The 17530-nt window shown below is 63.5% G+C and overlaps 2 protein-coding genes across 5 annotated transcripts in view; both read right to left on the reverse strand.

Moving 5' to 3' along the window:
* Positions 1-34: 34 nt before the first annotated feature.
* LOC117003771 (septin-12-like) lies at positions 35-3637 on the reverse strand. Its single transcript, XM_033074004.2, has 10 exons — positions 3486-3637; positions 2617-2826; positions 1970-2098; positions 1724-1805; positions 1493-1630; positions 1126-1243; positions 955-1050; positions 757-853; positions 498-549; positions 35-392 (listed from the first exon to the last, which is right to left on the reverse strand). The coding sequence occupies exons 2-10, from the start codon at positions 2795-2797 to the stop codon at positions 248-250; spliced, it is 1038 nt and encodes a 345-aa protein (XP_032929895.1). The 5' UTR covers positions 2798-2826; positions 3486-3637; the 3' UTR covers positions 35-247.
* A 10694-nt stretch (positions 3638-14331) lies between these two features.
* Positions 14332-17530, reverse strand: part of RAB11FIP3 (RAB11 family interacting protein 3) — a 74507-nt gene continuing 71308 nt past the window's right edge. For all 4 annotated transcript variants that reach the window (XM_033073981.2, XM_033073983.2, XM_033073982.2 and 1 more), the window contains 2 exons: positions 17205-17345; positions 14332-16529 (listed from right to left, as the gene is read on the reverse strand). In XM_033073981.2, coding sequence (XP_032929872.1) covers positions 16416-16529; positions 17205-17345 — 255 coding nt within the window. In that variant the 3' untranslated portion in view covers positions 14332-16415. The remainder of the gene's footprint in view (positions 16530-17204; positions 17346-17530) is intronic.

Genomic DNA, 17530 nt, shown 5'->3' on the forward strand with positions numbered 1-17530 from the left:
TGGCACAGCGAAAGTTGGGAGTCCAGCGGGAGGGTGAAGGTTGAAGGCTCTGGATTAACCTTTAATGTCACACAGGGTCTGGGGGTCTGTGCCCATGGCAGAACTTGGGGATGAGGGACCCGTGTCAGGGTAGCTGGGCACTCTTGGGGGGGCTCTTCATCCCAGGCAGGTACCTGGCACAGACATGGTGGGCAAGGGTGGGCACTGCCATGGGGGTTCAGTGGTGATCTGGGGGGCACAAGGTGACTCAGAGGTGGCTGCTGGCCTCGCCCTTGCCTGGCAGCCCATTGAGGGGGCTCAGCCCCAGCTGGTTGCTCTCGTTCAGCCGCCGCACACGGTAACTTTCGTAGTGGACGTTGTGGGTGATGTCCTTCAGGTCCTGCAGGTGTGACCTACCCAGGGTGGCAGGAGGAGGAAAGGTATCATGTCACTGTCATCCCCTGACCCTGCTGTCACCCCCTGGGGCTCCAGCACTCCCTACCCTGTCCCCTGCTCACCGGATCAGCAGGTCCCGCAGGAGGGGGAACTCGCAGTGCGCTGGGTTCTCCACTGCAAAGCAAGGCAGAGGGGCAGGGTTGGCAGGAGGGCTCAGTGATGCTGGGATGGCTGGGCAGTGACCCCGGCACGCTCTGGGTAACACCAGAGCACAGCTCCCTGCCACGTGCCACAGCTCAGCACCCACCCAGGCAAGGACACACCTGTGGTTGCTGCTCCCTGCACCTGTGGAGGGCTGGGGGTGTGAGGGGCTCTGCTCACCTTCAATGATGCCCCACTTGGTCTTGCGGCCCAGCACTCGTTTGCCGTTCACCTGGTGCTCCTGGTCCGCCCCCACCACGGCAAAGGGAATATTCTCCTGCCACCACAGAAGCTCTGCTAGCCCCGGGGTCCCTAGGGCACCTGTCCCCGACCCTACTCCCCAGGGCTGCCCCTCCATCCCAGCATCCCGGCACTCACACGAATCCTGTCGTTCAGTGCCCTGTCTTCGGGGTCCTGGTCGAAGTCCTCCTGCGGGTACACGCTGATGGCATGGGTCTTCAGGTTCTCCTGGATCTGCAGGATACAGGGCTTGAGCCAGGGCTGGGGGGGTCATGGGGCAGACCCAGCCCCTCAGGGACCTGTCCTCACCCGCTGCTTGAATTCTGCCCGTTCCTCCAGGGTGAGCGTGTCAGCTTTGGCGATCACCGGCACCACGTTGACGATCTTGCTAAGCCGCCGCATGAACTCCAGGTCCAGCGGGCGCAGCCTGACAAGGACCACTGTCACTCCAGGGTGTCCCCACCTCTGTCACTGGGGGGTGACCCCACCACTACCACTCCAGAGTCACCTAGAGGTGCCTCCACCATCATCACCTCAGGGTCACCCCACCATTATCACCCCAGACTCCACCACCAGCACCTCAGGGTCACCCCACCACCATCATACCATCATCCTAGGGTGACACAACCACCCTATAGTGACACTATGACCTATGGTGCCATGACTGGGGACTCACCAGTGACCTGTGGGGGGGACAAAGTAGACACATCCATGGACCCGAGTGTCTGGGATCTTCCTCTTGCGGGTGATGAGGATCTCCTCCCGCAGGTATCTCTCGTACTGCTCATTGATGTATTTGATGATGGGGTCCCAGCTGAGGATGGCGAGTTGAGGGACAGCGTCTGAGCTCAGCTGCTACCCTAAACTGCCACCCACAGAGCTGGGCTCCTGCACCCCCGTGTCCTACCAGTTCTCATTGTTGATCTGGTCCCCGAACCCTGGTGTGTCGGTCACTGTCAGCTTCATCTTTACCCCCTTCTCCTCGATGACTGTGGGGCAGAGAGACGAGTCAGGGAGGAGGAAGCATTGGGGAAAAGCAGGAGACCAGGCATGGGGTATGTTTTGAGGCTGTGAATGCAGCTTCAGACTCCTACCCCAATCCCCTGCCGCTCCCAAGGGCTGGAGGGACACGAGCCCACGGTGGTGACCTTACCGTGAGTGATGGACTGGAGCTGCACTGTTTTGGGAATGCGTTCCTCCTGGCCGGGCTGTGAGGATTTGCGGCTCACCTTGGACTTGAAGAGGGTGTTCACCATGGTGGACTTCCCCAGCCCGCTCTGCCCTGAGGGGACACCACAGCTCTGATTTGTCCCCCAGGGCAGTAACACCTTGATATCCATGTGGGAGCAACCCAGAGGTTGGAATGACTCTGGTTTATCCCCAAATAAATTTCTTCCCCGAGGCAGTAACCCCTTGGTATCCACTTGGGAGCATCCCAGAGGTTGGGATAGTCCATTTTATCCCAGGAACAAATTTGGTCCCTGAGGTCATAACCCCTGGTACACATCTGGGAGCATCCCAGATTGGGCTAGTCTGGTTTATCTTCCATACAAATTTATTCCCCAAGGCAATAGCCCCTGAATATCCATTTGGAAGCATCTCAGAGGTTGGGATGAGCTCACCTATCACTATGCTATGGGGTATGGGATACTACTCCTTTTCAATTGTTTGCAACTTAAATCAGTTTAAATCACTTAAATTTTCTTAAAATCCCTTAAAAGCATTATTTCCCCTAGCATGGTGGAATCAGAGCCAGTATTCCCACCCCAACCAGGAGCAAACCCCACACCCGGCGCTCACCCACAACCATGATGTTGAACTCAAAGCCTGTCTTCATGGTTTTGATTTTCATCTGGTCGAGCACAGCTTCGATTCCCACGTATCCAAAGAGCTGGCATCCCACGGGGCCGGGCGCCATGGAGAGGGGCACCGCCCCCTCCTCGTCCTCCTCCTCCTCCTCCGGCACGGCCGGCGGCTCCATGCTGCGCTCCTCGGGCTCCAGGCTGCTCCCTGCACCGCGGGGTGGGCAAAGGCGGTGAGCCTGGACCCCTCGGTGCCCACCCTCGGTGCCCAGCCCTCGGTGTCAACCCCTGCGTCGCCTCGGCAGCGGCCGTGCTGGCGGGCACGCAGCCCCCGGCACATTCCTGGGAGCCGGTGAGGCTCGGCATGGCAACACGGGCACGTCACCCTCCCGCCGCGCCGAAGGCTCCGAGGAGGTGCCAGGAGCATCTTTGGGGTGGTCGTGCCCCCGGACCCTACGATGGCACCGGTTGCTCTGCGATCAATCATCGGGCACGGCGGCCACGGCCAGCAGCCTTTGCCCGGCCCACACGGTCACCCAGGCCGGGCCACCTCCTGCAGCACCGCTCCGGCCCCAGCACACCCGGGGGGCCCCAGGGCAGGACGTGCCAGCCCACAGTGCACCCACAGTGCACCCAGGCTTTGGGCACTGCTGGGCGAGGGACACCGGGGGTGCAGCCTAATCATCGGCACAACCCCGAGCCCCGAGGGACAGGCGGAGATTGCCCGGGGCACCGTGCCCGGAGCGTGCCCCAGCCCGGGGGCCACCGGAGCCCCGTGCCCGCCCCAGCGCTTTGTGCGGCAGCCCCAAATCCCTTTCCTCCCCCTCCTCCTTCTGCTTCCCAGCACGGCCATTGTTCAGGTCCTACCTCGGCGCCGCGGTGCCCTCGCTCAGCACCCCGCTACGGGCGGGGGGTTCCCCTGGGCTCCATCCGCACCCCCATCCCCGGCGGCGCCGCAGCCCGGCCCCTTCCCTCCGCCAGCTCCCGGCTGGCACCAACCCGGCTCCGCCGAGGCTGCGGCTCCCACGCATGACCAGCATGGCAATATCCGCCCCCCGCAGCCCCCTCCCCACCGCAGCCAAGCCCCCGCGCCCCGTTTGCCGATTGACTGGTGGGCGGGGAGAGCTGTGCCAAGCCGGCTGTGCCCACCCAGCACATGGCACTGCTCAGCCTCCCAGCCAGGCCAGCACGGATGGGGACCCCTCGCATGGCACAGGACACCCCCACGCCTCACTATGTCCCCATCACCTCCGTGAGTGGCTGCGGTGGCACTGAATTGGAGAGGGGGTGCTTGGCTTTGGGTACGACCCTCACTGGCACCCACGGGCACCGGGGACCACCCTGCCCTGTGCCCCCCGCCCTCCCCAGCAGCACCAGTGCCCAGCCCCGGCACGGCGGAGTGGGACAAGGGGTGGTGGCCCCTTGTCCTTGTGAGGGAGCCACCCGCCCCACTGCCGCAGTGCCCCACGGCGCTTGCGTCCCCCCACGCCGCAGCCTCCCCCGTATGTGCCAGCCGGCGCTTGGCACCGGCGAGGCTGGAGCGGCAGCTTGCGATGGCCCAGGCTGTGAAGGACCTGCTGAGACCATGTCCATGTGCCACGCAACCAGGGGACAAGGGGATGCGGGCAGGGGCCGGCCTGAGCCAGTCCAGGCTACCAGGGGATGATGGAGATGAGCACCCCCATTGCCATGGCAACGGCATTCCGGCATCCAGCACCCCGTGCTCACTGGGTGCCAGAGCGATGGCAGGCTTGGGAACAGCAGTGTCGCGTGTCCCAGCTCCCCCTGCGCCCCCTGGGTCGGGGTGTTCCTCGGAAGTGGTGAAACAGCGGCGGATTTCCTGATGACAGCGGTGACACCCGGCTGGGGGGGCTTGGGGAGGCAAGGATGCCCACTCCGCCGGGGATCCACGCACCCGGCACCACCCGTCCGAAGAGGGTGATCCACAGGCTGGCAGGGACGTGGAATGGGAGGTCCCCATCAGAGAGGAGACACTGACAACTATTGCAGCCCTCTGACCCGGGGGACATCGGCCCCCCCGTACCCCCACCCTGGCCCCCTTCCCAGCCCCTGCCAGCCTTGGCAGTTGCCAGGACAGATCCAGAGCCAAGTGCTGCAGCCGCTGGAGCCATCCAGGGTGGCTGGGCACTACAGGCAGGGAGCAGGGGCGATTTGGGGATTGCACACCTCAGCTGCCCGGGGTGGTTCCCAGGGTGCAGCCCCCACGCAGGGGCTCAGCCACCGCCCTGCACCCTTGCCAGCGGCAACTAAGGAGACACCCACAGCCAGAAAGCACGTCCGGGGTGACACTGGGCGCTGCAGCCACCGCTGCCTCCCCCACGGCTCCAGAGCCCCCCTATCCCTGCCCTCAGTGCGAAAAAGCCCCGCTGGTAAATGGCCAGCAGCCGGGTGGCCACGTGGAAGCTCTCTGGCATCCCCACGGAGCTCCGGGGCAAATGGCTCCTGCAGCCAGACCTGTTCCAGCACTCATCACGGATGCTCTTATTTTCCAGACAGGGACAAGAAATCCCGGGTCCGTGGTCTCCTCCATGGATTTAATTACCGATGCAGGGTTAATTGGCCAGTTCCCCGCGAAGCCTGTAATAAAGCTTCAAGGGTGGAGGGTGCTGGGAGAGGATGAGCTGGGACAGGAGCTCCCTGTCCGGCTGCTCACCAGAGCTCCAAACCAAGCAGCTGGGCATGGGATGGGGAGAGCTGGCTCTGGGTCCAGCACAAGGGAGCTGACCCCTTTGGCAAAGGTATGCAGGTTTTGGGGATGTACCCAAACAGCTCTACCTGCCTAGCTGATCTGACCCAGAAACACCAGTGCCTCTCCCAGTGCCAAACACGATCTAAAGGAACAGTGGTGACAGTCCCCATCTGCAGCCAGACTCGGAGCCAGCCCGTCCATCTGGCCGTGGGAGCCATGGGACGGGGTAGGGGTGGCTGGGGACCAACAGTGAGCAGAAGCAGAAGTGAACCATCGAGTGAAACCCTGCGCCTGCAGCACTGCTGGGGACAGGGGACAGTTGCCCAGCCCCGGAGGCAGCACCCCCTGCCCGCACACCGCCCTGCCCGCTGCCACCACCCCATCCCTACCTGGGCGAGCCGGCCGGAGCCGGGGCTGCTGCCGCCGAGAGCTGGTCACCGGGGCCAAATGGCTCCTGGGGTGCAAGGCAGAGGGCGGCTGCGGCCCACGGCTCCTCCTCCGCTCCTCCTCCTCCTCGCCCCGGGCCCTGCGTGGGCGACCCGGCGTGGAAGTGAAATGCGGCGGCCGGCGGCTCACTCGGAGCTTCCTCCTACGGGGTGTGGGATCCACCGTGCCACGGCACCCCGAGGCCACCCATGGGTGTCACAGGCTGGGGGCCGGGGTGGCCTCCCGGCAGAGGAAACAGCACGTTCCCACCTCTTCCTGGCAGAGAAACCGCTGTGCCCGAGCAGTGTCTGCCAGCCCCCTGCCAGTCCCGGGCCATCTGCAGGGCAGCCGGTGCCACCCACTGCCTGCTGGCTCATGAGTCCCCCCAGCCCGGGCACGCCGCGCTCGGCTGCCGGCCACCAACACGGCTCTGTCCCGAGCACTGTCCCCTTGTCACCCTGGCTGCATCTCGACCTCCGTGTCCCCATTTCCCTGTCTCCCCGAGCACCGTGTCCCTGTCACAGCCCTGAGCACTGTCCCTTGCCTCCCTGTGACCTTGGCTAGCCCCCAAGCACCGTGTCCTCATGAACCCACAACTGCATCACTGCAGCTTGGTCCTGAGCACCGTGTCCCTGTCACCTCGCTCCAGCCCAGAGCACTTTCCCTTTGTGCCCCCATCACCCAAGTACCATGTCCCCATGTCCCTGTCACCTTGGTGCCACCCCAACTGCTGTCCCTTTGTGTCCCCATCGTTCCTGACAGCCCTGAACACCATATCCTTGTCCCTATCACATGTCTCAGCCCTGTCCCTCAGTGTCCCAACCTCTCTGGCTCAGCCTCAGGCTCTGTTCTCCCGTGTCCTCATGACCCCGGCTTGTCCCCAGCCTCATCCCTCGCCTGGGGAGCCGCGGGCAGCGGGGCAGCCGGGCTGGCTGGGCAGCACGGCCACGGGCATTGCTGGGGGATGATTCACCGCGGCCGGTAGCAGATGTATGGATGCCTTCGCCGCGTCAGTACTTAGGGCCCGGCGACGGCGGCTCCACGACAGCCCAGCGAGACGGGCAAAGAGCCCCAAGCACCCAACCAGGGAACAGCGGCGGTGGCGGCCGTCTCCCGGTCACCCCGGCGCCCTGCGGGCCTCCTGGAGCGGTCGCAGGGAAGGGGGACACTTGGCTACCCCCTCCCCATGCCTGGGGACGGGCCCGGGCTCGGCAGTGCCCACCCTGGAGCCGAGGGCACGGCCGTGCCGGGGAGCCGGGCACCGCTCCCCGCGGCGCTCAGCGCACGCCGAGCACGCCCCGGTGCACCTTGGCCCCTCGCCACCTCCCGCGCCCCACGGGAAGGGAGGAACAGGATCCAGACCCGTGCCAAGCAAGGAGGGATGAGAGGGGAAGAAAGCGCTGGACGCGGGACAAGATCGCGGCGATAGGCGGCACGCGCGGGGCTCGGCGCGATGGGCACATGAGTCCCGACCTGTCTCCCCGCGCCGGGAAAAACAATTAGCGCCGGGGCGGAGCGGGCAGCTCGCCAGGCACCGCGGGGACGGGCGGGCCAGGAGCGCTGCCAGCTCCGAGCTCGGCTCCTTCAGCTCCCCCGCAGCCAACACGCCCCGCGGACCCGGCACGGGGGAGCAGCGAGCTGGACGGGCTGCTGTCCCTAAAGTCACTGTCACCCCACACTCCTCCTGGCATCAGCTCATGCGGGGTTTTGGCAACCCAGGGGGGCCCGATGGAGAGAGGGGATGGGGACAAGAACAAATCCTACCGTGGTCTGGCTTCACCGCTGCCCCGCTGCCGTCCGCAGCCTCGCCGGGAGCCGCTGCCACCACGCAGGGTCCCCGTGGTCCCATCAGGCCGGCGCTGGGAGGGGTCCCCAGGGCCGGCACCACCACCAGACCCCCGAGGAAGGCGGGCTGCGAGCTCACTTGCACCGTCTGCGGCTGCGACACCAGCCTGAAGGTGGCAGCTTGTGGGGCTGGCAGTGGTGGCAGCCCCTCGGGCCTCCCCTCAGCCGGGGCTGCCTCCCCCTGTCCCTGTCCCCAGGGCTGAGGAGGGGGCCGGCGGGACGGGATGGGGCTGGCGCTGAGGGTGACCATCCGGGACACCGTGCGGGGGGCCGGGTCCCACCCCCCCGGCCCCTCGGGGAGCGGGGGCAGCCCCGGGGCTGTCTCTGTGCCATCGGATGGGGGCAGGGAAGAGGAGGAGGATGAGGAGGAAGGCTGGTGGGTGCGAGGCTGGGGTGCAGAGCTCGGGGTGCCCCACGGCGTCCCCAGGCTCGGTTCCTCGGCGATGTGCAGGTCCAGCGCAGGCAGAGAGCCGTGGCTGGCGGCGGCCCCGCGGAGGGGATGATCCAGCTCCACCGGGAAGACACTGCCATGGGACGGGACCTTCTTCAAGGCGGGGCTGACGGCCGAGGGGCTGCCCGGGGGCTGGGGGGGCCCGGTGGGCGCGGGGCTCTCCAGGCTGGAGGATGAGCTGCGCTGGCTCTCCCCGTCACTGCCCGGCCCGGTGGCGAAGGCCTGGCGGGTTTGGAAGGAGGCGGTGCGGGCGATGCCGGGGCCGGCAGTGCCGAGCCGGGTCCGCAGCACGGGGCTGGGCGCCGGGCTAGGGCCGGAGACGCTGCCCAAGCGGGGCGGGTGGCCGGGTTGCAGTGGTTGGTGGCTCTCGCCGGTGCCTGGGGACAGCGGGGAGTCGAGTGCCTCGTCCCCATCTTCTGCCTCAAATGACTTCTTGAGCGCTGGGGACACAGAGAGATGATGGCATGAGAGTGGTACCCGACAGCACACGTCCCCTCGCCAGCCCCATGTGTGTCCCCTCATCACCCTGAGGTGCCCCCTGCTTGTGAGCCCGTCCCACCGAGGATCCCAGCCCAGCGCCAGCTCCTCCCCAGCCCTGCGGCGCTGTCTCCGCGGGTTTTATCATTGTTCCCCGCTTTATCCGGCCGGTGCCGCCGGCTCCCCTCGCAGCACACTGCCCGCTTTATTCCTCCTGAAAGGGATCCGGCCGAGTAACCGGATCCCCGCCTGACCCTCTCCCCCTGCATCCATCCAGGCAGCCGGCGGGAGGGATTCCTGCCCTTTCCCGGGCCTTAACCCTGGAGCCCACTGGTGGCAAGCGGGCCAGCGCTATCGCCACGCTCAGGGACTGTCACAGCCCATTCTGGTGGCTGCTGCTGCTGCGCCTCCCACGCGGCTCCACAGCAGCCACGAGCCCACGGCACAGCCCCGGGTGCCAACGTGCCCCACACGGACCCCTCGGCTCCCCAGCAAAGCTCCTGCTGGCACCACCTCCAGAGCCTGGCAGAGGATGTAGGGACCATGTGTCACACATGGTGGGACCCCCGCGAAGCCTCCACGGTGGAGCCGCCCCCTCCTTCCCCGCAGCCCCGCAGGAGGTTCCCCGGGAGCTGCGCTGCTGCCGGCGCTGCCCGAGGGCTCCGCACGGTGCCGGCAGCCGGGAGAGCGCGGCGGGCCCAGGTTCCCCCGGAGCCTCCCTCGGCCTCGCTGCCAAGAGCCGAGCGGCTGCGTCCCCCCGGGGGGCTCCGTGGGGGCGGCCCACGTGTGCCAGCCTGTCCCGGCAGCCACCCGCTGGCACCAGCCCCCCTCACCCTCCTCTTCCTCAGCAACGGTGCCGGGGGCAGCGGGGTGCTGCGGGTCCGACCCCAGCCCCTCCCCTGGTGCCCCCGTGCCCGGGGTAGGGCAGGGGTCAGAGGCCGGGGTGTGGGCGCTGCCAATCACAGCTCTCCCCAGGGCAGGTAATTCTGCGGCCGGTCCAGCCCTGCCCCAGCGCCCGGGCTGCCGGGGGCCACGAGGTCACGGGGCCGGCGACCCCTTCCCCACATCCATGTCTCTGCTTTGTTACGGCCCAAAATGCCTCCTTTTACCCCAAACCTGCCTCTGGCCCCTGACCCAGCCTCATCCAGACGGTGTCCGGAGGGATGGGCAGAGCGGAGTAATGAGGGGATGCAGGGCAAGGTGGGGGCGGCAGGCGCTTGGAGGGTGGCAGAGGGGGAAGGGGCAGGGGGTGCAGGAGGTTTGGGACGGATTGGGGGGTGAGGGGAATGGCAGGGGGTGAAGGTGGGGTATCAGGAGGTGAAGATGTTAAGATGGGATAGCAGGAGATTCAGAGGGGTGGCAGGGTGCTCGGGAGACGGTGGGAGGGAAAGGAGTGGCGGCAGGAGGTTCAGCCGGGGGTTTTGGGGGGATGCGGGGCTTTGGCGGGGGCTGAGGGGTGTCAGCCGGCAGCGGTGGGGTTAAGGTGCCCGGGGTAGGTGCACACATTCCTCCCCGGCGAGGGCAGCAGCAGCCCCGGGGTCGGGTTTCGCCTCCCGCCCCCGGCCCGGCCCCGGCCCCGGCCCCCCCGCAGCCCCCGGCCCACGGGCGGGAGCGCGCACACGCGGGAGCGCGCACAGGGACACCCGAGCACGGGGCGGTCCCACACCTTCCCCCCTCCCTGCAGCCTTGGAAGCCCCCCTTGCCCATCCCACAGCCGAGAGAGCCCCTCTGCATCTCCCCGGGCTGGGGGTCCTGTTTCCCCGCGATGTGCAGCCCCCGGGGGCATCATCCCCCCGCCCCCAGTACCCAGTCCCCCGAGGAAAGCGCAACCCCCTACGATGCGGAGACCTCAGGGAATCCCCCAGGCCCCCCAGGATGCCCAGCTCAGCATCCCCCCAAACCAAGCCCCCTGTGGGGGCCCCCACGATGCTCAGCCCACCCCACGACCCTCAGCCCAGCCCAGCAAAATCCCCGGACCGAAGCCCAGTGCCCGATGCTCGCCCCTTGGGGGGCACCCCAGCCCCCTCAAAAGCCCAGCCAGCAGCATCGCCCCCAAAATCAGCCTCCAGGCGGGGAGGGTGCAACCCCCCACGATGCTCAGCCCTTGGGGGGCAACCCCCCCCCAAGACTCCCAGGCAGCAGCGTTCCCCCCGCGGGGGGACACCCCCGTTCCTCCCAGCCCCGAGCGGGGGTCCCCGTGGAGGGCCCCGCGGCCCCGGCCGCACCTTCGAAGTCGGAGAGGATCCCGTCCAGGTGGTCCTTGACCGAGAGTCGGGCCATGACGGGGCGGGGGGGGCCGGGGCTGCCGCCCACCCGGGACCCCCGCATGCGGAGCGGGCAGCGCCGGGGAGCGCAGCGGAGCCCACCGAGCCCCGGGACGGGACGGGCCGGCGCCGGCTGCCCTCGGCGGGAGGGGAAGGAGGAGGGGACCGACCGGGGGAGGGGAGGGGAAGGGGAGGGGAGGGGGAGGTCCTGCCTGCGCCCCCGCCCCGGCCCGAGACCCCCCCCCCCGCCTCCCCCGGGCCGGCCCCCGCAGTTTCCCCACGCCCGCCCCATCCCGGGGCACTGGGGATGCTGCAGCCCCCGACGGGGGGTCCCAGGCACCCTGGGGGTCCCAGAGAGAGTGGGGGGGGAGTTCCTGGCCAGGCTGGAGAGCTCCTGGGAAGGCTGGGGGCCCCGGCGGGCTGGGGGATACCGGGCAGGCTGGAGGTCCCGGAGAAGTAGGGAGGAAGCCTGGCCAGGCTGGGGGGTCCCAGGCAGGCGGGGGGTCCCAGGCAGGCTCCAGGGGCAGAGGATTTCAAGCAGGCTTTCCTCCCCAAGTTCTGCATCAGCCAGGAATTTCCAGCTTGGAGCAAGAGGGAAATGGTCTGGAACAGGCAGGGCTGGTGTCACTGTCTCCCGGCAGGGTGTGGGGTCTTTGCTGGGATGTCACCACTCCCGGCGTGTCCCTGCCAGGGCTTGTGTCCCATGCTGGAGCGCCTGGAGCATCCCTGGGCACCGCGCTCCCCGGGAGCATCCCGGGTGCTCTGCCCACGGCAAGTCCTGCAGGGATGAGGGCTGCACTGGGACTGCCCTCCCTAGCCGAGGCCCTCCTCCCTCCCAGCCCGGCTGCCAAGGGTTAACCCCATCCCAGCCCCGGCCCGGGATCGGCAGCAGATGGAGAAGGAGGGAACTGGAAATCCCTTCTCCACCAGGGTCCTCCTACAGCCCCACGGGCTGGAGCCCATTCCTGCATGGACGGGGCAGAGGGACATGGCCATGGAGTCCTGCTGGGTCCCGCCCTGCTGAGGAGCCAAAGGGCATGGACCAGGGCACGTGGGACATGATCGTGGTGGCCTTGGTTGTGGCCAGGGGCACACAGGGGCATTCAGAAGTGCCCACTGGCTCATAGAACCACAGGATTATTTGGGTTGGAAAAGTCTTCTGAGGTCACCAAGTCCAGCTGTCCCTCAGCACTGCCAAGGCCACCACTGACCCCTGTCCCCAAGTGCTACATCCACCAAGGGTGGGGACCCTATCACTGTCCCAGGCAGCTGTGCCAGTGCCTGACCACCCTTTCTGTGAAGAAATTTTGCCAATATTGAACCTGAACCTCTCCTGGCACAACCTGAGGCCGTTTCCCCTTCTGTCCCTGCTCCCTGGGAGAAGAGCCCGACCCCCCCGGCTGTCCCCTCCTGTCAGGGAGTTGTGCAGAGCCAGAAGGTTCCCCCTGAGCCTCCTTCTCTCCAGGCTGAGCCCCTTTCCCAGCTCCCTCAGCCTCTCCTGGGGCTCCAGCCCCTTCCCCAGCTCTGTTCCCTTCCCTGGACACGCCCCAGCCCCTCCAGGTCCTTCCTGTCATGAGTGGCCCAGACCTGACTTGAGGTTTGTCCCAGTGTTCAGCCCCCTGAGCTGGGTGGAAGGGCCAGAGCTGGGTTGGGCTGGGACCAGGTCTGGAGCTGTTCTGAAGGATGCAGAGGCCTTCAGAGCTTTAGGACTTTTCTGGAGAAGCTTTGAAAAGGCTGGAGAGGTTTTAAGCTATTCAGAGCCCTTTTCAGAGGAGAGGCAGAAGAGCTGGAGTGCTTTGGAGCAGTTCTAATTAATTTTTTATGAGTCTTTGAGAAGCTTTAGAGTTGTTTTAGGATTGCCTGTGCCCCTCTGATGTCATTCAGAGGGGGTTTAGTTTGATTTTGAGTTTACAGATGTTATTAAAAAGTTTTAACCCCATTGAGAGGCCCATGAGAAAGGTCCAGAGGGGTTTCAAGGGCCTTTTGGAGGCTGTTGAGGCACTCAAGGAGTTTCACAGCTGCACAGAGGAGGCTTGGAGAGCTTCAGAGCTGCCACAAGACCTTTTCTGTGATCCGTTTTCAGCTATTTCGAGGAGTTTTAGGAGAGTTTAGAGGGCTTCAAGTGCTACTTGGAGGCAGTTTGAGCATCTTGGTGCCTTTCAGGGCTAGTTGGAGGAGCACAAGAGCTGTTTGAGCAGTTCAAGTGGTTCAGTAATGGCCAGAGCTCTGTCCTTCCAGAGCCTGAGCTGCTCAAAGGTGATTTACAGCCCCTTGAAGCAACCCAGCACCACAGAAATACCCCTCCAGAGCTATTTACTCACCTCATTTCTAGAGCAGCTTCAAGATGTTGGAGGTTGAGATTTCAGAGGAATTTTTAAAAGGTTGTTTTAGAGGTGTTTAGGGACATTTTTGGTGCACTCTAGAGCTGCTTGGAGGGTGTAGAGCAGTTGGGAAGGCTACAGAGGTGATTTCCAGATGCTCAGGGATGCTTAGGACAGCTCAGGGATGGTTTAGAGCAGCTCAGGGACAGTTTAGGGCAGCTCAGGGACAGTTTTGGACGAGCTCTGGGATGTTTTTCAGCTCGGGGATGTTTTATTCAGCTCAGGGACGTTTAGAACACGTCGGAGACATTTTGGACCGTGTCAGGGATGTTTTGGGACAGCTCTGGGATGTTTTGGAGCCTCAGCGCTGCTCTGAGCAGTGTGGAACAGTCTGGGGGGTTTCAGGGTGTGTCAGAGCCTTTCCCCAGCTCTTTGCTGCAGCTCCAGGGCTGCTCGGAGCAGTTCAGAGGAACAGTCTGGAGCCATCCGGAGGCACGGCAGGAGCTGGGAGGGGATTTTGCACGTTCAGAGCCTTTGGGGCAGCTTAAAGGGGCGGGGAGGGGTGGGGGAGGCTTAGAGGGGTGGGGAGCAGCTTAGCAGGGAGGTGAGGGCATTTAAGGGATTTTTGGAGCAGTTCAGAACAGCCGAGTGCTCTGAGGGAGTTCTCCCGGGGTGGAGGGAAGGGAAAGCTCCGTGTTCCTGCCTGGGGCAGACCCACGAGCCCCTGTCCCAGCCTGCCCCATCCCTGGGCAGCTCCGAGGGTCCCTCACCCCACCTGGATCCTCCAGGAAGGTGAAGGGGGAATTCCCCCATTCCCACCCACACAGCTTGGCTGGCTGGGGAGGTTTTGGCTCCCTCTGGAACCAGCAGGGTCCAGCCTCCCTCGTCCTCATCTTCATCCTCCCAAACTCAGGGCACTCCTTGGAGCAGGAGCATTACCACTCCATCCAGCCCTGTGGACACTGCTAGTGGCCTAGGAAAATTTCCAGCCAGGATTTTCCCAGGCTGTGAAAGGAATACAGCTTCAGTTTTTCTTAGATAGCTAGAATCTTTCCCAGGCTGTGAACCTGCAGCAGAGTTTCCCAGACAGAGAGTTCTATTGGTGATGCCCCACTAGAGATCCAGCACTTGGATATTTGGGATGCTCCAATCCAGCACTCAGATCCTCAGGATGCTCCAATCCACCTCCGTGGAAAAAAAGTCTCCATCACCCTGGCAGGAATAGTAACAGCTTTTAATCCGACAAGAATTGATACATCAGTTAAGACAATACCATTTTTGCCTCTTTTTTGGGGGACTTCCTTCACATACCAGTCGGGAAAGAGGAACATTTTCAGGATGTACAGTTTTTGTTTTGTTTTTGTTTTTCTCTCTCCATAGGGACTTTAAAGCATGGTGAATGTGCAAGTCAGTGCTTTTTGTTTGCTTAAAACTTTTTTTTTCCCGGTGCTTATTTACAGTTACAGTACCTCAGTGAGAGCGACAGGAAAAAACAAACGATTGTTTGAGACCTGGGGACCAGGGATCCCAAGTCGAGAAAGGCAGATCTCCAATATTTATATATTTATACATATATATATATATATGCTTTTGTGTATACACAGATACATTTCTCTCTTCTTTTAAAGTATTAAAAAAATGGATCAACCTTCATTCTATAAAAATACCTACTCTACAAGATAGAAAAATTTTCCCTCTCCAAGTATACACTGATTTACACCCAAAGCTTCTCTGGAAATGTACAGAACGTGGCTTCTTCCCGCGGCCTGGGGGCAAGGAGGGAGGCAGGAAGGGCTGGGGTGCAGGAGCTGCTTTGGGGCTCACCCCAACCCTGCTGCCCCACAGGGATGAGCACCCAGAGGTGACACAGCCGTGGCTCGGCCGTGTCCCCCGGGATAAGGCGGTGACAGCGGCCATGTGTCCCCGGGCAGGGTCACCCCGAGGGCTGGAAGGGGCTTGGGGAGGAGCAGGCACCCCCAGGATTGCTGTGGCTTCTGCTTGCAGGCCGTCCTGGCATTCCCAAAACCTGCCAAGCAGGAAGAGGAACCGCTGGATCCCTGGGATTCCGCTGTCTGCTCCCGGGAGCCCGGAGGAGCAGGAGGGGAGAGCGGCCACTCCCGGGGTCACGCTGTGCCACAGCCACTTGTGCCAGCAAGCCCAGAGCTGTCTGATGTAAACATGGCTTTTGTTTCCCAGGGAGCTGCCGCGGTGTTGTCCAGCTCCTCTCCCACCAGCACAGAGATTCCAGCCCGGGCAGTGCCAGGGATGAGGAACGAGCGTGGATCCTGCAGCCCCTGCCGCAGCCCAGGCAGCCGGAGCAGGCTCTCCCTCCAGGACTGCAGCTATCACCAGCAGAGCCCTGCTCCGGCTGGGAATGAACGGCACAGGCCACTGTCCCCAGGACTTCGGGAGGCCAGGTGGGGAGCGCGGACCTCTCTGCAGCTCCTGAAGTGCTGCGTGTCCCCAGGAGAGGCGGCCAGGACCGGGCTGAGGAGCTGCAGCCTTGCCCCGGTGCCAGACGGAGCCCGCGTGTCTGTCCCCAGCTGGGGACGAGTGACAGCTGCCCCCGGAGCCACCGCAGCGGCAGAGCCCGGCAGGAGGAGGAGGGAGCGGAGCCGGGATGCCGAGACGTGCCGACAGTACTGAGCCACAGACAGCAAAAATAAATAAGGAGGCAGGTGACCAAGTGCGCTCATGCCCTGTCCCCAAGAGCCCCGGGCCGCCCCTGCAGCCACCGAGGGCTCTGCACGCAGCCGGCCCCAGCAGGAGCACGGGGCAAGGATGAGCTGAGCCAGCTGGAGGAGGACATTTGCATTAAGTTAATTAAAAAAAAACCAAAACCCCAAAACAAAACCAAAGCCCAACCGTGTGCGAGTCCAGGACGTGCTTCCCTCGTTCCCAGCTCTGCCCAGCGAGTGTGTCAGGGACACTTTGGCACAGCAGATGCTCGGGCTGGGCGGGGCAGCAGGGCAAAGTCAGCGCTGTCGCTTCCATCTCCACCCCTCGGAGGGGCCCGGTGCCTTTGGGACAGTCCCCAGCGCCACAGGCACTTCTCCTGCAGTGTCCCTTTCCTGAGCTCCTTCTCCAGGTTCCCTTTCACCCCTCCACAGCCAGGAGGGCTTCAAAATAACAGAGTCAGACAACAAAGCCTGGCTGCTGGTTTTCCTTTTCCCTGGTCCGTGGCTCAGTCACCCCCCGACCTGAGGCTTCCTTGTGCCTTCATCAAGTGCAAAGACGTTTGGAGTCCCTCTTCATCCTCTCAGAGCACCAAATCCACCCAACAAGAGCAGCTCCCAGCTGCCATTACTTGACCTCCAGGATGGAGGGGTTGGTCTCCATGATGGCCACGATGATCCTGTCGATGTAATCCTGCAGGCGGAAGTTGATCTCCTCTTGCTTCTGGATTGCTTCCATGAGCTGCACAAGAGGGAGGAAAGGGAGGGAGAGGTCACTGCCTGATACTGCCCAGGGCTCCCCATGGCTCTGTGCATCCATGGGTGTCTCCATGGCTCTTCACTCTGCACTGGGATATTCCTGACCCTGTTTAAGTGGCCAGGGAAAAACTGGTTCTGCTCACTCCTGTCCTTCCTCAAGCTCTCAGCCTGATGGGGAGAGCAGGGAGCATTACATCTCCACTGGATCCCCAAAATATTTGGGTGTGTTTCCCCACTTGCTGAGGTGTTAAAGATTTAATTCCAGTGCTTGTGTAGGCTCAGCCACCCATGGTTGGTTCCCAGTGCTGGAGGAGCTGGGATATCCAGGGCAAATGTCCTGGCTCCCAGGGGTTTACAGACAGCTCCAGACAGATGGACACAGCCTGTGGTGGCTACTCTGTCCTGGAAGGGAAGGCTGTCCCAGGCAGGCAAAGCAGAGCTGCCAGAATCAACAAGTAGGCAGGGAGCAGCTTCTCTGTTCCCAGGAGGGAGGGCTGGGAGGCAGAGATGTGGGGATTTCTTTGCTCTTGCCAGCTCTCACAGGAATTTTGGGCATGGGCTAGACCACAGACAGAGCACATCAACTCCTCCCAGGCCATGCCAGGTGGAGGCACCTTAGAAGATGCAGTGTGAGCCAGCAGCCTCTCACAGCACATACCTCATCTCTGGAGACAGAGCTGATCTCTGCTGCCAGGGACTCAGAGAAGGAGGCTGAGAACAGGTTCTTGGCTCCCTGGATGCTCAGGTTGATGATCTGCCCGTTCAGTTCATCGTTCTGCTCCTTCAGGTTCCTGTTATCCTGTTCACACACACAAACCACACACAGCTCAGAGCTGATCCAGCCTGGCAAAGGCAGACAGGGGCTCTCATCCTAACACAGCTCACACAGTGCTGGAACAGCACAAGGGCTGCTGCCTCCATCTCAGCAGAGCCTGGAGAACCTCTAGAAGCACAAGATACACTGGGAAGATCCATGGGGCACAG

The sequence above is a fragment of the Catharus ustulatus genome, chromosome 16 (genome assembly GCF_009819885.2).
Source record: "Catharus ustulatus isolate bCatUst1 chromosome 16, bCatUst1.pri.v2, whole genome shotgun sequence".
Taxonomy (NCBI): Eukaryota; Metazoa; Chordata; class Aves; order Passeriformes; family Turdidae; genus Catharus; species Catharus ustulatus.